The sequence below is a fragment of the Schistocerca cancellata genome, chromosome 2 (assembly GCF_023864275.1).
Source record: "Schistocerca cancellata isolate TAMUIC-IGC-003103 chromosome 2, iqSchCanc2.1, whole genome shotgun sequence".
NCBI classification, from domain to species: domain Eukaryota; kingdom Metazoa; phylum Arthropoda; class Insecta; order Orthoptera; family Acrididae; genus Schistocerca; species Schistocerca cancellata.
Genome location: NC_064627.1, coordinates 141,914,578 through 141,931,864, shown reverse-complemented (window position 1 = coordinate 141,931,864; position 17,287 = coordinate 141,914,578). Strand labels below are relative to the sequence as shown.

At 39.7% G+C, this 17,287-nt stretch overlaps 1 protein-coding gene across 1 annotated transcript in view; it reads left to right on the top strand.

Moving 5' to 3' along the window:
• Window positions 1–17,287, top strand: part of LOC126161424 (integrator complex subunit 4) — a 134,775-nt gene that overhangs the window by 39,555 nt on the left and 77,933 nt on the right. The window contains exons 6-7 of the mRNA XM_049917223.1: window positions 14,458–14,597; window positions 15,497–15,689. Of these exons, the coding sequence (XP_049773180.1) occupies window positions 14,458–14,597; window positions 15,497–15,689 (333 nt within the window). The remainder of the gene's footprint in view (window positions 1–14,457; window positions 14,598–15,496; window positions 15,690–17,287) is intronic.

Genomic DNA, 17,287 nt, shown 5'->3' with positions numbered 1-17,287 from the left:
AGGGGCCGGGTAGGGAAGGGGGGGGGGGGCGGTATCTGTCCCCGATGGCAGTTTCAGTGGGGGCGCCAAATCCATGCTCTTGAAGAAAAAACCTTATTTCACAAAGCACCTAGCATCCATCACACATAGGTCTCTCGATTATTCTTAAGATTTGGAAATGCATCGCTGTTGGTTTTCCGAGCATTTTTGAATGCGTTTTAAGTTGATTTCTGAATGAATCATAAGTTGATTTTTGAATGTGTGCATAGCGTACATGATGTCCTTGCCAGGGGAATCCCGGTCGCATCTAGAAATAAAATTTCCTACAGGCAAAAGGAGCGGGGCTACACGAGCTGAGCGGAATAAACCCGAATGGGTGAAGAGAGGATATAAAAATCAAACAGGTAAGAAAAATTATGTGTTACCTTCTCGGTGTACCCAAGAAAATGAAATTTTGACAGAAAATTTTTGGCCAGATCGCTACACTAGTAAGGGCCAGTTGTACAGTCCTCGGGCTGGCAGCCGTTTAAGTTCTATTCTGGGAGTAGTGCGGAAAACGCGTTGTATGAACAAGTAATAACATCTAATCGGAGAATAAATGCGGGCTAACTAAACCGGTGATTCTGGCAGGGTTAGTGAAGCTAACAAGAGAATAAGTTTTGACACTGACAGGATTAGTTACAGAATTAGTGATGACAAGATTATTTGTTGGAACGAGGAAGATGAAGTAACAGGGACATCACACAAATTATGGAAGTATATGAAGATTCCAAATTTATTCAAAAATTTCATACTACTACTTTCTGATCTAATGCTTGAGAAGCTTGAGCGTATGAATGAAATGTGAAACTATTTCGTAACATAAATATTTAGCTTTTAGTAGGCCTAATAGGCATTTGATATTGGTACTTTGTGAATTATATCCTGTCGTGCTATAAAAATGACCATTTGTGCCAAAAAAGTCTCATTTATTTGTTGAGTGCTACAATTGTTGCAATATTAGACAGGCCTATTTCCTTTCATCTAGCTGATGGGCAAGATAGACATAATCAGGTGAAGAAATCACACCAGTCTTCAGTACTATTTGTATTAACAGCTTTTTCAGTATTAGATAACGACATTTCGATTTTTCATGTAGTAAAACGTTTGACAAACTTTGATGAGGTAACAAATTCTTTCGCAGAAATAAAGCGCACCCTGTAAAGCTATAGCCAGATCAGAGAAAAAAGTGCTAGGACCTAAGGATTGAAGAAAAGTGTCTTGCTTGTCTCTTGTATTTACTGGTTTTATGTATCCTATATTTAATTTTATATCGCACAAAACAGCAAGTTACTAGCTAACAGGCAATAAAGAGTACAAATTTTCTGAAGAGTTCATGTTCTGCCAGTTATAGATAATCCCATCTAGTACTAATTGTCAGGTTTTTTTTTAAAAAAAAAAAAAAAAAAGAGGCAGGACATAAAACTGGCGGACTGGGAACAGGAGGGGCACCACAGGATGCTTTAATTTCCACTGTCCTGAATATAGTTTGATGGCATCAATTACAGAATATACACGTTTGAATTCCACAGAGCGAAATACAGTGATGTGCAATTGAAGAATGCTGTGTGAAGAGGCGAGGCACTACACTTGCAATTGAAGAATGCTGTGTGAAGAGGCGAGGCACTACACTTTGGCACACTTAGACCAAATAAGATGTCTTACATTTCCTCGAACATACTTGTTTTACGTATCACACTCTTCAGAAAGATGTGCGCTACAAAATGAACATATTTTTGAAAAGTCGATTTTTTTAAATTCATGGTGTCCTATCTCAAATGCTCGAGGGAAGGGAGAGGGGCCCCCCTATCTAGTATTGCCAGGTTCGGAAATATCGTAGATCCAGTGTGGATGCGCAGAGCAGTCTGAGTTTGAGTGGGGAGGGCGGTAATCTCCATGTGACCCGTGTTTACATTTAGTGGTTTTGCTGTTTCCTCTTCGTTTGCAGCTCTCATGTCAAATGAAAACAAAACGAATTTCTGTGGTCTGGAGCCATCAAGTGAATTAAAATACGTTCACATAATTATGGAAGGCTAAAATATGTTATTAGTTTCAGATCTTATTTTATTTCTATCTTTCTGACAGTCAAGCATTAATCGCCTTGAAGAGCAATGTTGTTAATTTTGTCAGTTTGTTAAAGAAATTTGGCTTTTAGTAATCTTTTCTGCCAAGACAGTCAATTTATTTGAAACAAAGTGTTTAATTCCACACCATTGGCTTGTGTCAAATGTTCATTGCATTTGAAGTGCACATTTTCATCTTCTAGCACATAATGGCATTATGCCATAATAAAGAACCAAGCATGAGATAATACAGTACTGGTACTCGAAGAAAATTTACATCCTGAAACCACACTGAAAAGCTTAATATCAGATCGAGGCCTACTTCATTGGGAATCTGGACATGCAAATGTGCACTTTTAAGCTGAATTATGCATTTTAGTATGGTTCACGAAATTCCAATGCTCTGGGAGCATCCTCTGATGTTTTGTTTCTTTTATGACATAATGTAAGTTCTTTTAATGTTTTACATGTGTAAACATATGGACTTCCTACGTTGTCGTAACTGTCCAAGCACGGTGACACGTGTTATCTGGCGCTCTGTGGCAACTGCTAAAAAGGAACCTAACAGGTCACAGGAAAATATTGCAAATGGGGTTTGAAAAGCGTTAGTTTCAGAGTATATTTCCTTTTATGCAAAATGAACTATGTGCGAGAATGTATGATGAATTTCTTATATCACAGACCGTTTGACTCTCATTTAAAACTCAGCTTTTTGAGGACGAGCCATTTAGAAGAATTTCGAGCCCAAAAGATCTGACATTTATGTCATTGTTAAAAATTTTAGTGGCACATTGTGTGATGTATCTTAAATTGTAACACGCACAAAAAAATAAAGCTTACCATCTCTTGCAGCTTATTAATCTATAGGATGTGGAGAGCGGGTGTGGTAATTACGAGGATAAATAATCACACGCACTTTTATTCTCACAGCATATACACGAAGCATGTGGCATAGAGTGCCTGCTGCAGAGAACTGATCTTGCTGTGGTAGGGCAGCGATATTTTTGGGAGGTAGAACCAGTGGTTTATCTCCCCACAAATCTTCGAGACCAATATTATATGTGAAAGCTTTGCTTTTCTTCTGGTAACACATTAATTTCAACCATTAACTTTTCCTATTTGTTTGTTCGCGCTACTCTTAACAATGTTGTTGCTATTGGCTGACTACATCACGTGTCCTGTACCTTGAATATCCACTGTCATTGGCTGGCTGGGTCACATGACATAATCTGTGACTGGCTTACAAAAGTGCATTGCAATCTCAGTTTCAGTGCTTCAGAAAGTAACATGCAGTGTTTGGTGGAATTTGCATTTACACTTCCGTAATACGGAAATATGCAGCGTACTTGTTGCTGCAAATCAAAGATCTTTCCAAAACGTGTTTTTCTCCCCCGAGTTTCGCTATCTAAAGTGCCGGGAAATTCTACGCCGGTGTATAAAACCATAACTATTCAAAGTATTTACAGTACCTAGGGAAAGTACACTGTCACTTAACACGAAAAGAGTGTATTTTCACACGAGACAAAGTATATTTTCAACTGGAAAAAATTCAGGGATTTTTTTTTCCTTGTCCGCATATACACCCTGTTATTGTAAGATAAAACAAAATATATTTTAAAAGAAGACTTCATTACACAACATGAAATGAAATCAAAATTATCAGCTGTCATTCATGAAGTGACAACGTCTGGTGGAGAATGTGTCCAGTTCATTTACGAATGAGAAGAATGTGTTCATGTTTCATTACATTTTGACACCCTGTGTTCTGAGTTTGAAGTATTCTGATAACATGTGATGCTTCTCCATGCAGAGAGGGGTGTGTCTCTCCCATGCTCAATGCACTTCCAGTGGAGTTCTTGCTTCCTTGACTTGGAATGTAAGGTGAAGGCAAACCTATTGAAGTGTATGAAGCTTTTACTAATCTGGTTAATCTCCTTCTCCTGAAACCCCAGTATTCCTGTCATCCTTTCTAGCTCTGTGATTGCAGCTACATTGGCTGCTTTATTTTTGTACAGTAGACGTTTCATGTTACGCAAGTACTCCTTTTCTAAGTAAAGAGCTTTGTTGCTGATCCACAAAAAACAGATGACTGAAAAGAGAGTGGAACAAAAACAGACAGTAATGCACAGCACTAAACAAACAGTGTTCATTTGTGAGAAACTGACTTAACCATTGTATTGTTGCTCCAATGAGCTTTGTTGCTTATCCACAAAAAACAGATGACTGTGAATATGGAATGGAATGAAAACAGACAATAATGCGCAGTACTAAACAGATGCTGTTCACTTGTGTTCACTGGCGTGTGAGCTGTGGTGGGAAAAGTTACTTGACCAACCATGATTCAACTTGCTGGATTCAGCTCACTAAATCATTTTGGTGACTGACTTTACTAAACAGTGCCATTCTGACTCTTAAGTTTAGTGTAGCACTCATCACGTGACAAAATTTCTGGTCTGGTGTGTATCAGGCTTAAGACTGTGTACTGTGTGTGCTTCTGCGAAAGCAAAACTGACATATAGTCTGTTATTGTGAGAATTTTATTCAAACCCCTTGATAGATCAGAATTAGTTTCTTCACTCATTCCAAATAAGAAAAGAAAACATTGACCAGTACACAAAACAACGGCTCTTCTACGAGAACAACTTATCCACACACTGGGCCTTAGGGTGCAGCATTCAAAGCTACCAGATGGCTTTACCACTTCATGACCACTAAATCACAAGTACCTCTGGCCGACACCATTCATACCAATTGTTGGCACACCATCAAGATGCCAGGATCAAACTGCCTGTCACCAGTTTAGAGGCATAGCTCATAAGCTTGAACTCCACCGAACAACTCTTTCTATCATACAGCAGCAGCAGTACACAAAACAAAGCTAGAGGAGTATACAAATCATTCGTTAATTGCTACACTGCAATTATGTGCTGAGGTTGGCAGTGTTATAAATGTGGTAATTCATGCTCAGTCTTTACCAGTACCTAAGAGAACTATAGTTTAAAACACTCCTCATCCCCTACCCCCACTCCCCCAAAAAACTGCTATGTCAGAGTTTCTGCTTAATAGCAGTAGTTATGATTTTTTAATTGTTTAATTATATGCATACAGTAACTTTCAAAAAATCAACTGATTGTTGTAGTGGCAATTTATGGAGAATACCCACCAAATGCATAGACAGCAAATAAAATTATGTCTGGGACAAATATGATCACACTTATCTAACATTATCAAAACCTGTTATGAAGTCTTGATGCTTTGCCTTCAGAAAAGGAAATCAAAGTACAAAGTATTAAGAAAAACCAGGTGTTCTGGCTGCTGCTGAAATATATGTCACAGTTCTCTTGAGAGGACTTGGCTTAAATCAATCTAGAATGCCTTTTACACTTCTCTGTTCAAAATAACATACATTTCAGTTCATTAAAAGTTCCTTGGCAATGATTTTGTATCTTCATTTCTGTGGCCATAATGTCCGTAGTTGCTTTATAATTCATGAGGGTATTTTTGATGCGTCGTTGCAACTACAAAAATGCGTGATTTTTTCACCAGACGCGTTTTGCTTTATTGAGGTAAAGCATCATCAGTGGTCTGTAATTAAGTTTATTTACATTTTGATTTGCTATTTAGATCAAAAAATAGTTCGTTAAGAATAGGTTGGTTTGTACTTACGGTGATTTTTCGACTGCTTTCTCGCTTACATCGGGAAATGCCGTCTGTTAGCACATCATTGTTTTTCTATGCTAGACACTGATAATTTTCGTCTACTTTTTAGATGTTCTGCAGCACTATGCGTTTCTTACAACACACCTTCTTTTCATACTTAAAGTTTGTGTTGATGTTCGTGTTTGACCTACAAATATTCTTTTTTAAATTAGATTATTGTACGTGTGTAATTCAATTTAAGTATGTTTCTGTGTATTTATATACTGTGTAAGAGTAGAGAAGGAAGAGTGATGGAGATTTATTGATTGTGGGGGTGAAACCACGATGAGTGGACGTAAGTATACAGCAGTGTGATGGAGTGTAGGTTACAGGAGAAGGTGAGGAGCAAGAGGTGAAATGAAACTGTGAGTGGGGGGGGGGGGGGGGGGGGGTTGTGGGAGGGGGTGAAGGATGGAAAAGGCTCTTTTCTTTTTCATGTAATTTCATCAATTATTCTATATAGAGTCTGGGTTTCCAATATTTATCTGGTCATTGAGCAACTGTTTATTTTGTGTTAATGCTTTTTGTGTGTGGAAATTTTCTTGGAAAGGAAGGAGGTGTCTGTCTTTACTGATTTTTATAATATTCGTATCGTTTTCAATATTGCTTGGTCTATGGTGTTCTTTACACAAGACCCATAACAGCAAACACATTCATATACACAATTTCTATCCTAGGGTGTTCAGTCTTTTGGATATAATACTAGATGAAAACGAAAAACAGCTCTTAGAAAAAGGTCTAAAACACAATGTTGACTCACCAGTAAATGAACAACAGATACAAGATCTCATTATAAAGTCTGAATATATTCTCACTGTAGAAGAAAAAAATGAACACAGTAGTGTAAACACAGGGCTAACTAGGGAGATAATAAAAGAAGAAATTAAAAACATAGCAACGCATATTAAAAAAACAATAAGTTCAAAAATAATTGTGATGAAACAAAGATTAAAAAGCTAAAGAAAAAACTGCAAACAGAAAATGTCATAACAACAAAATCTGACAAAGGTAATAGTGTTGCCCTCATTAAAGCAAAAGAATACATAGAAAAAACAGAAGAATTCATCAGCAAAAACAATGTAAAAAGGTTAAAATCAAACCCAACTAACAGATGTCAAACACATGTTAAAAACACACTCAAAAACATAGAGTACACATTTACAGAGAGAAACAGAGGACTCGCGGGGAAAAAAAAACCCTCAAGCCCCCAACATGAGATGCCAACCAAAGGTCCATAAAGAAAATTATCCAGTCCATCCAATAGTAAATTTCAGAGCAGCTCCTACATACCTGCTAGCAAAACAAATGCAGTCACAGTTCACCCAGTATTATAAACTAGAAAATGATAGAACAATCAGAAATACCTCTCAACTGGTATAACATGTAATAGACATTAAAATCTGTGACACAGCAACATTGCTCTCCTTCGATGCAGAAAGTATGTACAGTTGTATCCCTGTTAATGAAACCATAAAAATAATTGAATAAAACCTGAAAACACGCAACCAGCTATCTCATGAACACACAGATGAAGCCATAAAATTATTACAGTTGATAACACAACAAAATTATTTTGAATTCAATCAAGAATACTACATACAAGAAGGTTTACCTATGAGTTCTCCTATCTCAGGAACATTGGCCAACATTTTCATGAATCACATAGAAAAACTAATATTTGAAGACATAATAACAAAGGAAAGCTACGTCATCTACTGGTACAGATACATGGATGACATAATATGCATGATAGATGAACCTAAAAACAGAAAACAGCAGCTACACAAAGACATAAATATCGTACACAAAACCATAAAATTCACAATAAAAGAGGAACATGAAAACACTCTGAACTTATTAGACATAACCATAAGAAAAGATGATAATAAACACACATTCGACATATACAGAAAACCCACAACAAGTGACATTATCTTAAATGAAACTTCAAAGCACCCACAGAACCACAAATAAGCAGCAGTCAGATACATGTTAAACAGGCTGAACAGGATCCCCCAAAACACTTCTAATTACCAGAATGAGTTAGCCATTGTAAAACAAATGGCATTAAAAATGGACACAGAGAAACAATGGTAGACAAACTAAACAAAAAAATAAAGGGACAAATAAGGAAGAAAACTAACCAAACCACACTAACTCATACAACTTGCACTACAACAAAAAAAATGGCATACAGTGACCTACCACAACAAATTCACTCATAAAATAGGAGACGTATTCAAAAAACAAGGCATAAACTTTACTTACAAAACAAACAGTTCCATACAAAAGCACATCCCAAAAGTGAAACCAAAACTAAACAGATACCAACAATGTGGTATCCATCAGCTCAGTTGCAGAGATTGTGAGAAGATATACATTGGAATAACGGGCAGGACATTTGACACAAAGATATTGTTGTGACTCGCCGATCTTTCAAAGTGCCGCCGTCCAGTTACGTGCGTCCTCTACATGCGGTGCTGTCTGCCAGCCATGCAGCAGCAGCGCCACCTAAGCGGGCAGCCAGACAGCGGCCGCTAGACTTGGACTCAGTTATGATTTGACTGTTAAAGTGTACACACATCTTACTCTGTTACTTGATCTGTGACTTTCATGCATTGCGTCTTCCTTGAAATATATTTGTTCAACTTGAAGTTATTACAATTGGCGACGAGGATGGGATTTTTCTTTTCCATCGTTGACCCACATGTTTCCGTGGCTACTTTCGAGCAACTATTGCAAGGTCTCATAGAACAGCAAACACTTCTCACAAATGCGATTCGTGATTTCATCATGCCATCAAATGCAGGGTGTCTCTCGTCGTTGTCTCTACCTACTTTTCCTCCTCACAACGAGACGGCGGAAGACTTCTTGGCATTTCATGTCACGGACGAACAAACATTTAAGTCTCTGTTCCTTTCATGGATTTCACCTCAAATGTATCGGTTGTTGTCGCAATTGGCTCCTTTGAAAGATCCTGCATCTTTTTCCTTTGCTGAAATGTGCTCACTTCTGTCCATCTATTTTCAAAAGCAAACGCATGTGGTCACCTCTTGTGTTGCCTTTTATCGTTGTCAAAAACAACCTATTGCACTTGGGCTGCTGAACTTCACGGCCTCAGTAGAAAGTGTCAATTTGTTACTGAAGTTCACAAAGAATCCTACGCCGATTCCATGGTATGGGATGCTATAATCCGATCGGCGCCTGACAGAGAAGTTAGGCAACGTGCCCTTCAGTTGGCAAATCTGACTCTAGATGAAGTCCTATCTATCGCTCAGTCTTTTGAAATTTCTCGCGCCGCTGGAGCGCAAATAGAGGCATGGGGTGACGTTGGGGAAATACAACCTCTGTGCGATGTTGACGAAGCGTGTGGCATGTCCCCGCCCGCCGACGTGGCCGCAGTACGCTCCCAAGTGCAGCCACGGCCTAACCAGAAACAGACCTCTAAGAAACTGCAGCAAAACCCACGGCAACTTCCTTCATGTCCGCGGTGTTTTACGAATCATTCACAAGACGATTGTCGACAACGTTGGGCCGTGTGTCACAAATGGAAAAAAAGCGTCATGTGTCATCCATTTGCAAATCCGACTGCATACATGATGTTAATGAACATGACACTGATTCTGATTCTGTGTTTTCTGTCAATTGTACTTCTTCCCTTTCGGGGAAGTTATTCCTCACTGTCCAAATACTTGGTCGAGATGTTTGCATGCCACTATCATCAATTCCCAGACGTATCTTCAGTTGGGTTCTCCAATCCTGTCACCTGTCATTAGGCAATTACGGACTTACAATAAACAGAAGATTTCTCTCTTGGGACAGTTTGATGCTGAGGTATCTTACAAATATGTCGTTTGCACTGTTCCCGTATTTGTGGTTGACCATAGTAACGCGGAGAATCTTTTTGGTTTCGATGCCTTTTGCATTTTTGGGTTCTCCATAAATGACTCTCTCTGTCAATATCATCTCTGATGAAATTCCTTATTCCTTGTCGACGACATTTTCGTCCCTTTTTTCTCCTGGGTTAGGCCGTGCAAACGACTTTGAATCTCGTATCACGCTCAAACGCACTGCTTGGCCTAAGTTTTTTTGGGCTCGGCCCATTCCTGTGCCCTTGGTCATCAGGTCAAATGGGAGCTGGATCGTCTCACTGCTTCAGGGGTCTTGATTCCTGTCACTTCAAGTGAGTGGTCCTCTCCTGTCGTCGTTGCTAAGCCAAATGGTGATATTCATCTCTGTAGCGATTTCAAAGCCACTGTAAATGCTCAATGCCTTATCAACACTTACCCTGTGTCTCGACCTGAAGAATTGTTCACTAAACTTGCTGGAGGCCAGTATTTTTCTAAACTTGACCTGTCAGAAGCTTATCATCAACTTCCTCTCGATGCTGCTTCCCAGCAGTTTCTGGTTCTTGACACGCTTTTCGGCCTCTATCAATACCAACTCTTTCTGCTCTCTTTCAGCGATTCTTGGAACAATTATTGCTCACTGTCCCTGGGTGTATAAATTACCAGGACGACATTGTTGTCACTGGTTCCACCACTGACGAACATCTTCAAAATCTCTGCACACTTTTTCGTGTCTTACAGACTGCCGGTCTTAAGTGTAATCTTCAGAAATCCCAATTTTTTCAGGCATCTATCACGTACTTGGGGTTTCAACTCTCTCGGGATGGTATTCGTCCACTTCAGCAAACTGTCGCTGCGATCGATGCCCTTCCTCGCCCTACATCTGTTAAGGAACTGCAGGCCTTCTTGGGGAAAATAGCATACTATCACACGTTTTAACCGTCTGCTGCTTCGGTGGCTCAGCCATTGCATCGCCTGTTGCATAAAAACGTGCCTTTTCACTGGTCCGTGTCATGCGATGCGGCTTTCCAGAAATTGAAGACTATGCTGAAACAGGCCCCGTGCCTGGCTACTTATCGACGTGGCCAACATCTTGTTCTTGCCACGGACGCCTCTCAATACAGGGTTGGTGCAGTCCTTGCGCACCGTTTCTCTGACGGTTCTGAACAACCCATTGCTTATGCCTCCAAAACACTCACGGATGCCCAACAAAAGTATTCTCAAATTGAAAAAGAAGCTTTGGCCATTATTTATGCTCTTCATATGTTTGGTGTTTTTCTCTGTGTATCCAAGTTTCATCTTGTTATGGATCACAAACCACTTGTTTCCTTGTTTCATCCATCAACGTCACTTCCCGACAAGGCTGCACACTGCCTCCAGCGTTGGGCTCTTTACTTGTCTCGTTTCAATTATGAGGTTCATTTCCGGCTGACGGCTCAACATGCGAATCCTGATGCACTGGGTCCTGATCTGGCATTCGATAGGGACGAACTTTTGTGTTTCCACCTGGATGTTGCCGAGCAGCGGGTTGTGGACGGGTTCCACCGGGGACCAGCTGGCAGCTCCTACGGGTTCTGACCCTACCCTCTCCTGGGTTTTACACTGTATTCAGAGGGGTTGGCCAGATTGTCCGTCCGCTTAGACTTTTGATCCATTGCGGAACTACTACACTTTGCGTTACCGCCTCACGGCTAAGGATGGTGTTATCCTCCTTTCCACCAAAAATGCTTCGCCGCATGTTGCGTGCTTCGGTCTTGTGCCTCCTTCACCAAGGGCACTGGGATGTCTCTTGCACAAAATCTCTGGTGCGCTGTCATGTGTACTGGCCCGGCATCGACTCTGAAGTCGTGCACATGGTCGCTGCCTGCGGCCCTTGTGCATCATAGGCCGCCGCCCCGAAGTCATCTTTGTCACCGTGGCCTTCGCCTGAGAAGCCCTGGGAGTGTATTCATGCTGACTTCGCAGGACCTTTTTTAGGTACTTACTGGCTTCTAGTTATTGACGCCTACTCTAAATTTCCTTTCATTGTCCGTTGCATGTCGCCTACCACCGCGGCAACCACCAATGCTCTAGCTCGCATTTTCTCTTTGGAAGGCCTTCCTTCTACTCTTGTTACTGATAATGGTCCACAATTTGCCTCTTCCGATTTTGAGGATTTTTGTGCCCGTCATTGGCTCATGCATGTCACGGCCCCTCCGTTCCATCCACAGTCAAACGGTGAGGCTGAACGACTGGTCCGCACATTTAAGGCTCAGATGAGGAAACTCCTGACTTCTTCTGCTGATGATGTGCTTCTCCAATTTCTGGCTTCTTACCGTTTCACCCCCATGGGCGACCACAGCCTGGCTGAGCTCTTACATGGCCGACAGCCCTGCACGCTACTTCCATCTTCTGCGGCCTTTCACCTCACGGCCATGGGTGCTTTCGCTTGGCCGGTTGACCACCGATGACCTTGTATGGGTATGGGGATATGGCAGGCGGCCAAAATGGAGTCCTGGCTGCATCTTACAACACCGTGGCCAACGCCTGTATGAAATCCAGACCGACACGGGTATTGCAGCGCGTCATTCGGACCAGCTTCAGCCTTGTGTGCCAGCAACGCTTGTTCTGGATGCCGCTACACCACCTTCGGCTCTACCTGACGCTCAGGATCCTGGAATCTAATCTCTCATTACTCACAGCGCAGTCCTCTCACCATCATATCGGTGCCAGCACAAGAACTGATGCCACCAGGAGACATGCCCATACAGGAACCAGATGACCATCACCTGTCGGAGCAACTCTACTCGCCTCCTTCTCCTACGGACGCGGACACATCGCCCATGTCTCCTGTTAAAACAACCGGACTTGCCGCAACGGCCGATTGGTGCACGGGGCCAAAGCAGATTCGACCCCCACGTCTCCTGTCATCTTGACCCGTTATCATCGGGGACACTTCCGTCCATATGGGAAGCCTCCTCCTCAAGACTTTACGGCCAGTCAAACAACACCTATGGACGTTAGTAATCTACAGGCCACCTCCATCAAGACCTGTGCAAAAAATTCAAAGGGGGGAAAAGTGTTGTGACTCACCGATCTTTCAGAGTGCTGCCGCGCAGTTACGCACGTCCTCTACATGCGGCGCTGTCTGCCAGCCATGCAGCAGCAGCGCCACCTAAGCGGCCAGCCAGCCAGCGGCCGCTAGACTTGGACTCAGTTATGATTTGACTTTTAAAGTGTACACACGTCTTACTCTGTTTACTTGATCTGTGACTTTCATGTATAGTGTCTTCCTTGAAATATATTTGCTCAACTTGAAGTTATTACAGATATAAATAACACATCAGAGCATTCAAATACAGTACTTCAATAGAATTACACACATACAATAATCTAATTTAAAAAAGAATATTTGTAAGCCAAAGACAAAGTTGTGGACATGTTATGTTGACAAGACTACAAAACACAAACATCAACACATACTTGAAGTACAAGAACAAACAGAATACAGTGGTGTGCATAAAAGTGCGTTGTGAGAAATGCCTAGTGCTGCAGAACATCTAAAAAGTAGAAGAAAATTATCGGTGTCTAACAGAAAAACAATGATGTTCTAGCAGACGGCATACCCTGATGTAAGCGAGAAAGCAGTCGAAAAATCACCATAAGTACAAACCAACCTATTCATAACGAACTGTTTTTTGATCTAAAAAGCAAATCAAAATGTAAATAAACTTAATTACAGACCACTGATGATGCTTTATCTCAATAAAGTGAAACATGTCTGGTGAAAAAAATCACTGCTGGATCAAAAATACCCTCATGAATTTTGTGTCTGTTTAGCAGTACTATCAGTTGGGACAGGAAAAAATCATTTTATTTTGTAGCCAGTTTCACTGTTATTTTTGGCCAAATTTGGTATTATTTTTTTGTCAAATTCTGTGTTACTTTTTGACGAATCCAGTGTTTTTCTGTGCAAGATTCGGTGTTGCCCTCCATTTTTTTGCTAAATTTGGTGTTACTGTGTTTGCTAAGTTTTATGTAACTTTTTTGCTTATTTCTATCGATTTTATAATTTTTTTTTTCCGCTTTCGGTGTCTTTTGCCAGTTTCAGTGTTTTTTTGCCAATTACAGGTTTTTTATGCCAGTTTTATTTTTCAACTGCATATTTTTCTCTTTTTTTGCCAAATTTGACATTATTTTTTGCCAAATCTGGAGCTATTTTTTGACAAATTAGATTTTATTTTCTGCCAGATTTAGTGTTTTTTTCCAAATTTGGTGTTATTTTTTTCAAATTTGGTGTTATTTTTTTCAAATTTGGTGTTATTTTTTCAAATTTGGTGTTATTTTTTCAAATTTTGTGTTATTTTTTCAAATTTGGTGATATTTCTTGCAAAATTTGTGTTATTTTTTGACAGTTATTTTTCGCCATATCACTACTATGTTTTGCTAGATTTGGTGCTATTTTTTCCAAATTTGCTGCTGTTTTTGCCATATTCAGTGTTACTACTTTGCCAGAGTCTTAGTTATTTTTTGCCAAATACTGTGTTACCTTTTTTGCCAAATTAAGTGTTCCATTTGCCAAACATTGTAATATGATCCATCCTTTGACAAATAAATTGCTACAACTAATACTAAAATGCTATGTTTATTAACTGTATTTTATATGTCTAGTTCTATTTAGCCACATGACAGCATCTGTGTCTGTGAAGTATATACTTTTATATTGTCATAAATATTGATCATTTTTACCTTGCCTGCATATACTTAATCAGCAGATTTGTTCAAATGAAAATGATATGCTGCAGTATGCAACATTTACAAAAAAAGTGTTGCTTTTATTTTGTTTGCAGCTAAGATTGCATGAGCGTGGTCTGAAATTAGATCCTTCTGTCTACTCAGAAGTGTGCTTGGCTCTCAAAGATGACTATGAAATTGTTCGACAAGTTGCACTTCGTATTGTGTGGGTTCTGGGACAAACATATTCAGAAAAGTAAGTATGCAAAATCATGCAGCTGTTTATGCCAGTGCTGTTGTGACTAATGAGTAATTGGTAGAGTACTAAAACACCCTTTATTTCCTAAAAGTGTTCTTCAGCTATTTAGATTTGCCAAAAACAGTTTCATCCCCAAATGTCTGGAGATTCATTTTCACTGGAGCTTGTGTAACGGTGCATCATTGGGACTCAAATGAAAAAGTCAGTTCAACTGAACCTATTGATACTGGTTGTCAGCTTTGTCCTATGATGTAATGATGGTGAGGTGTGTGTCATCATACATGCACCAACAGTAAGAGAACAGAATGCGGACAATATTTTTTTGCGTCTATATTACACTTTGGAATTTAAGTTGTTGTGATAGACTGATTTGTAGCATAGTGCAAGGCCTAGGTTAGGTTGAAAGGTGACAATTTGGTTGAGTTGACTCTCTTGATATTTGTCTTTCTTAAAGAACAACTTTATTAGAAACACTTTATATGCACCTGAGACCATGTTCTAGTGCCTGTTTGCTATAAGTATACGTACCTGTAGCCTGTTTTTTTTTATTTTATTTTTTTTTTTTTTTTTATATATATATATATTTATGGCAACCTACTTATTCCTGTTTATTAATTAGGCACAAGAGAATGGCAGATAAATTTTGTGGATGGAATGTGATGTAATTAAGAGATTTAATTATTGCTGGGGATAAAAGAAGAGGTATAGTGGCAAAAGAAATTCACAAAAATAAGTATTTACAATAAATGTATCATAGCAAGTAAGAAAGGAGTCTTTATAAATGCTCGTCATTCAAAGTGTACTTACCATGTTTGTCTGTATAGCTCACTAGTCATGTTCAGTGATAGCAGTGATGCTAATTTATGTATACACTAATTTTGTCTCTAATAATACAGCCTTGTCACACTACCAGACAGCGATGAGGAGATTCGATTGGTGGATGATGCATTTGGGAAAATATGTCACATGATTAATGACTTATCAATGCGTGTTCGTACACAGGCAGCTCGTCTGCTGGGTTCAATGACATCAATCAGCCCTCGCTTCCTCCAGCAGACACTAGACAAGAAACTCATGTCAAATATGAGGGTAAGTCTATATGCCTTTACTTTCTGTTTAATTTTTTTCAGATTTCAGAAAGATAATGCCAAGGAACTGTGGCATAAAACTTAACACCAATCATTCAAATAAAATGTCTGTAAACACAATGATACAAATAAATACACTCATTTGGTTGACATTTTGTTCAAGGAAAGAAAACATACCAGTAGTGCCCTGAATATTTGTCTGAATTTTCAAACAATGGAAAATCCAGGATGGAATGTAACAATATTATGGAAATGAAAGGTGCTACTTACTATGTAGCAGTGATGCTAAGTTGCAGATAGCCACAACAAAAAGACTCACAAATAAAGTTTTCGGGCAGTAAGGCCTTTGTCAAAAATAGGTCACACACACACACACACACACACACACACACACACACACACACACACACACACACACACACAGTTTCAGGCAACTGAAGCCACACTGACTTTTCAGTAATTTCTGTACTTGACAGTCCTTAATTTCAGTTGCTGATTATCCAAAATTTGCCACGCGGGATTAACCAAGCAGTCTAAGGCGCTGCAGTCATGGACTGTGCGGCTGGTCCCGGCGGAGGTTCGAGTCCTCCCTCAGGCGTGGGTGTGTGTGTTTGTCCTTAGGATAATTTAGGTTAAGTAGTGCGTAACCTTAGGGACTGATGACCTTAGCAGTTACTTTACATAAGATTTCACATACATTTGAACATTTTTTTAATCCAAAATTTGTTTTCATTTACTGACTAGTGACATCTCTCACATTCCTACTGCCATACTTTCCTCACATCTCTTTCGTATGCACAAGTCCAGAGACCATTTTTGTTTATCTCTTAGAATTTTTACCCTCGTCAAGTCTATATTTTATAGCTCCACTTAATGCCTCCCCTCCCCATGCTGAATTCATACTTTTCAACTATATTTATCTTTGGATTCTCTGTCTCTGTCCATTTTTCCCCCAGTTTGCAGATTTCTCAACCTCTTCACTGTTTCTAGGCAAAGCATCGATTTGTGTCACTACCAAGTTCCCTCCATTTTGATCTACCATTAGTGACCCTTCCTAAATGTATATTTGCTTACCTGAATAAAGATTTATTGTGTGTACTTTTTATCTAAGTCACTCATTTCTGTCTCCATGCACTGAGCAAGGTGGTGGAATGGTAAGACTGTTTCCGTGATTTCCCGGAATTCCTTAAAGCAGATAATGATATGATTCCGTTGAAAGGGCACATCAACGGTTCTTCCCTAATCCAAGCTTGTTGCTGCATCTCTTGATACCTCATTGACAACAGGGTGTTAAATCATAATCTTTTCCTGTGGTTCTTGTGACATGTGAAAAGTATCTCTCTTCACATGGTATTCTGTTCAAACCATTATCAGCTCACCTTCTTCTGTGTCCTAAGAGTTGGTGGAAGAAATGTTAGAAACACCCTATATAAAGTTCAGCATGATTCGTTCTAGTGCAGTAACAAAATTTGTGTTTCTTGCTGTTATTGATAGGTGTGAAATATCATGAACTGTATTATGTGAAACAATCTGTTTTCAGGTTACTAGCCTAATGTATGATTCCATTTTACACTAATTCTCATGGAAACACAAAATGTA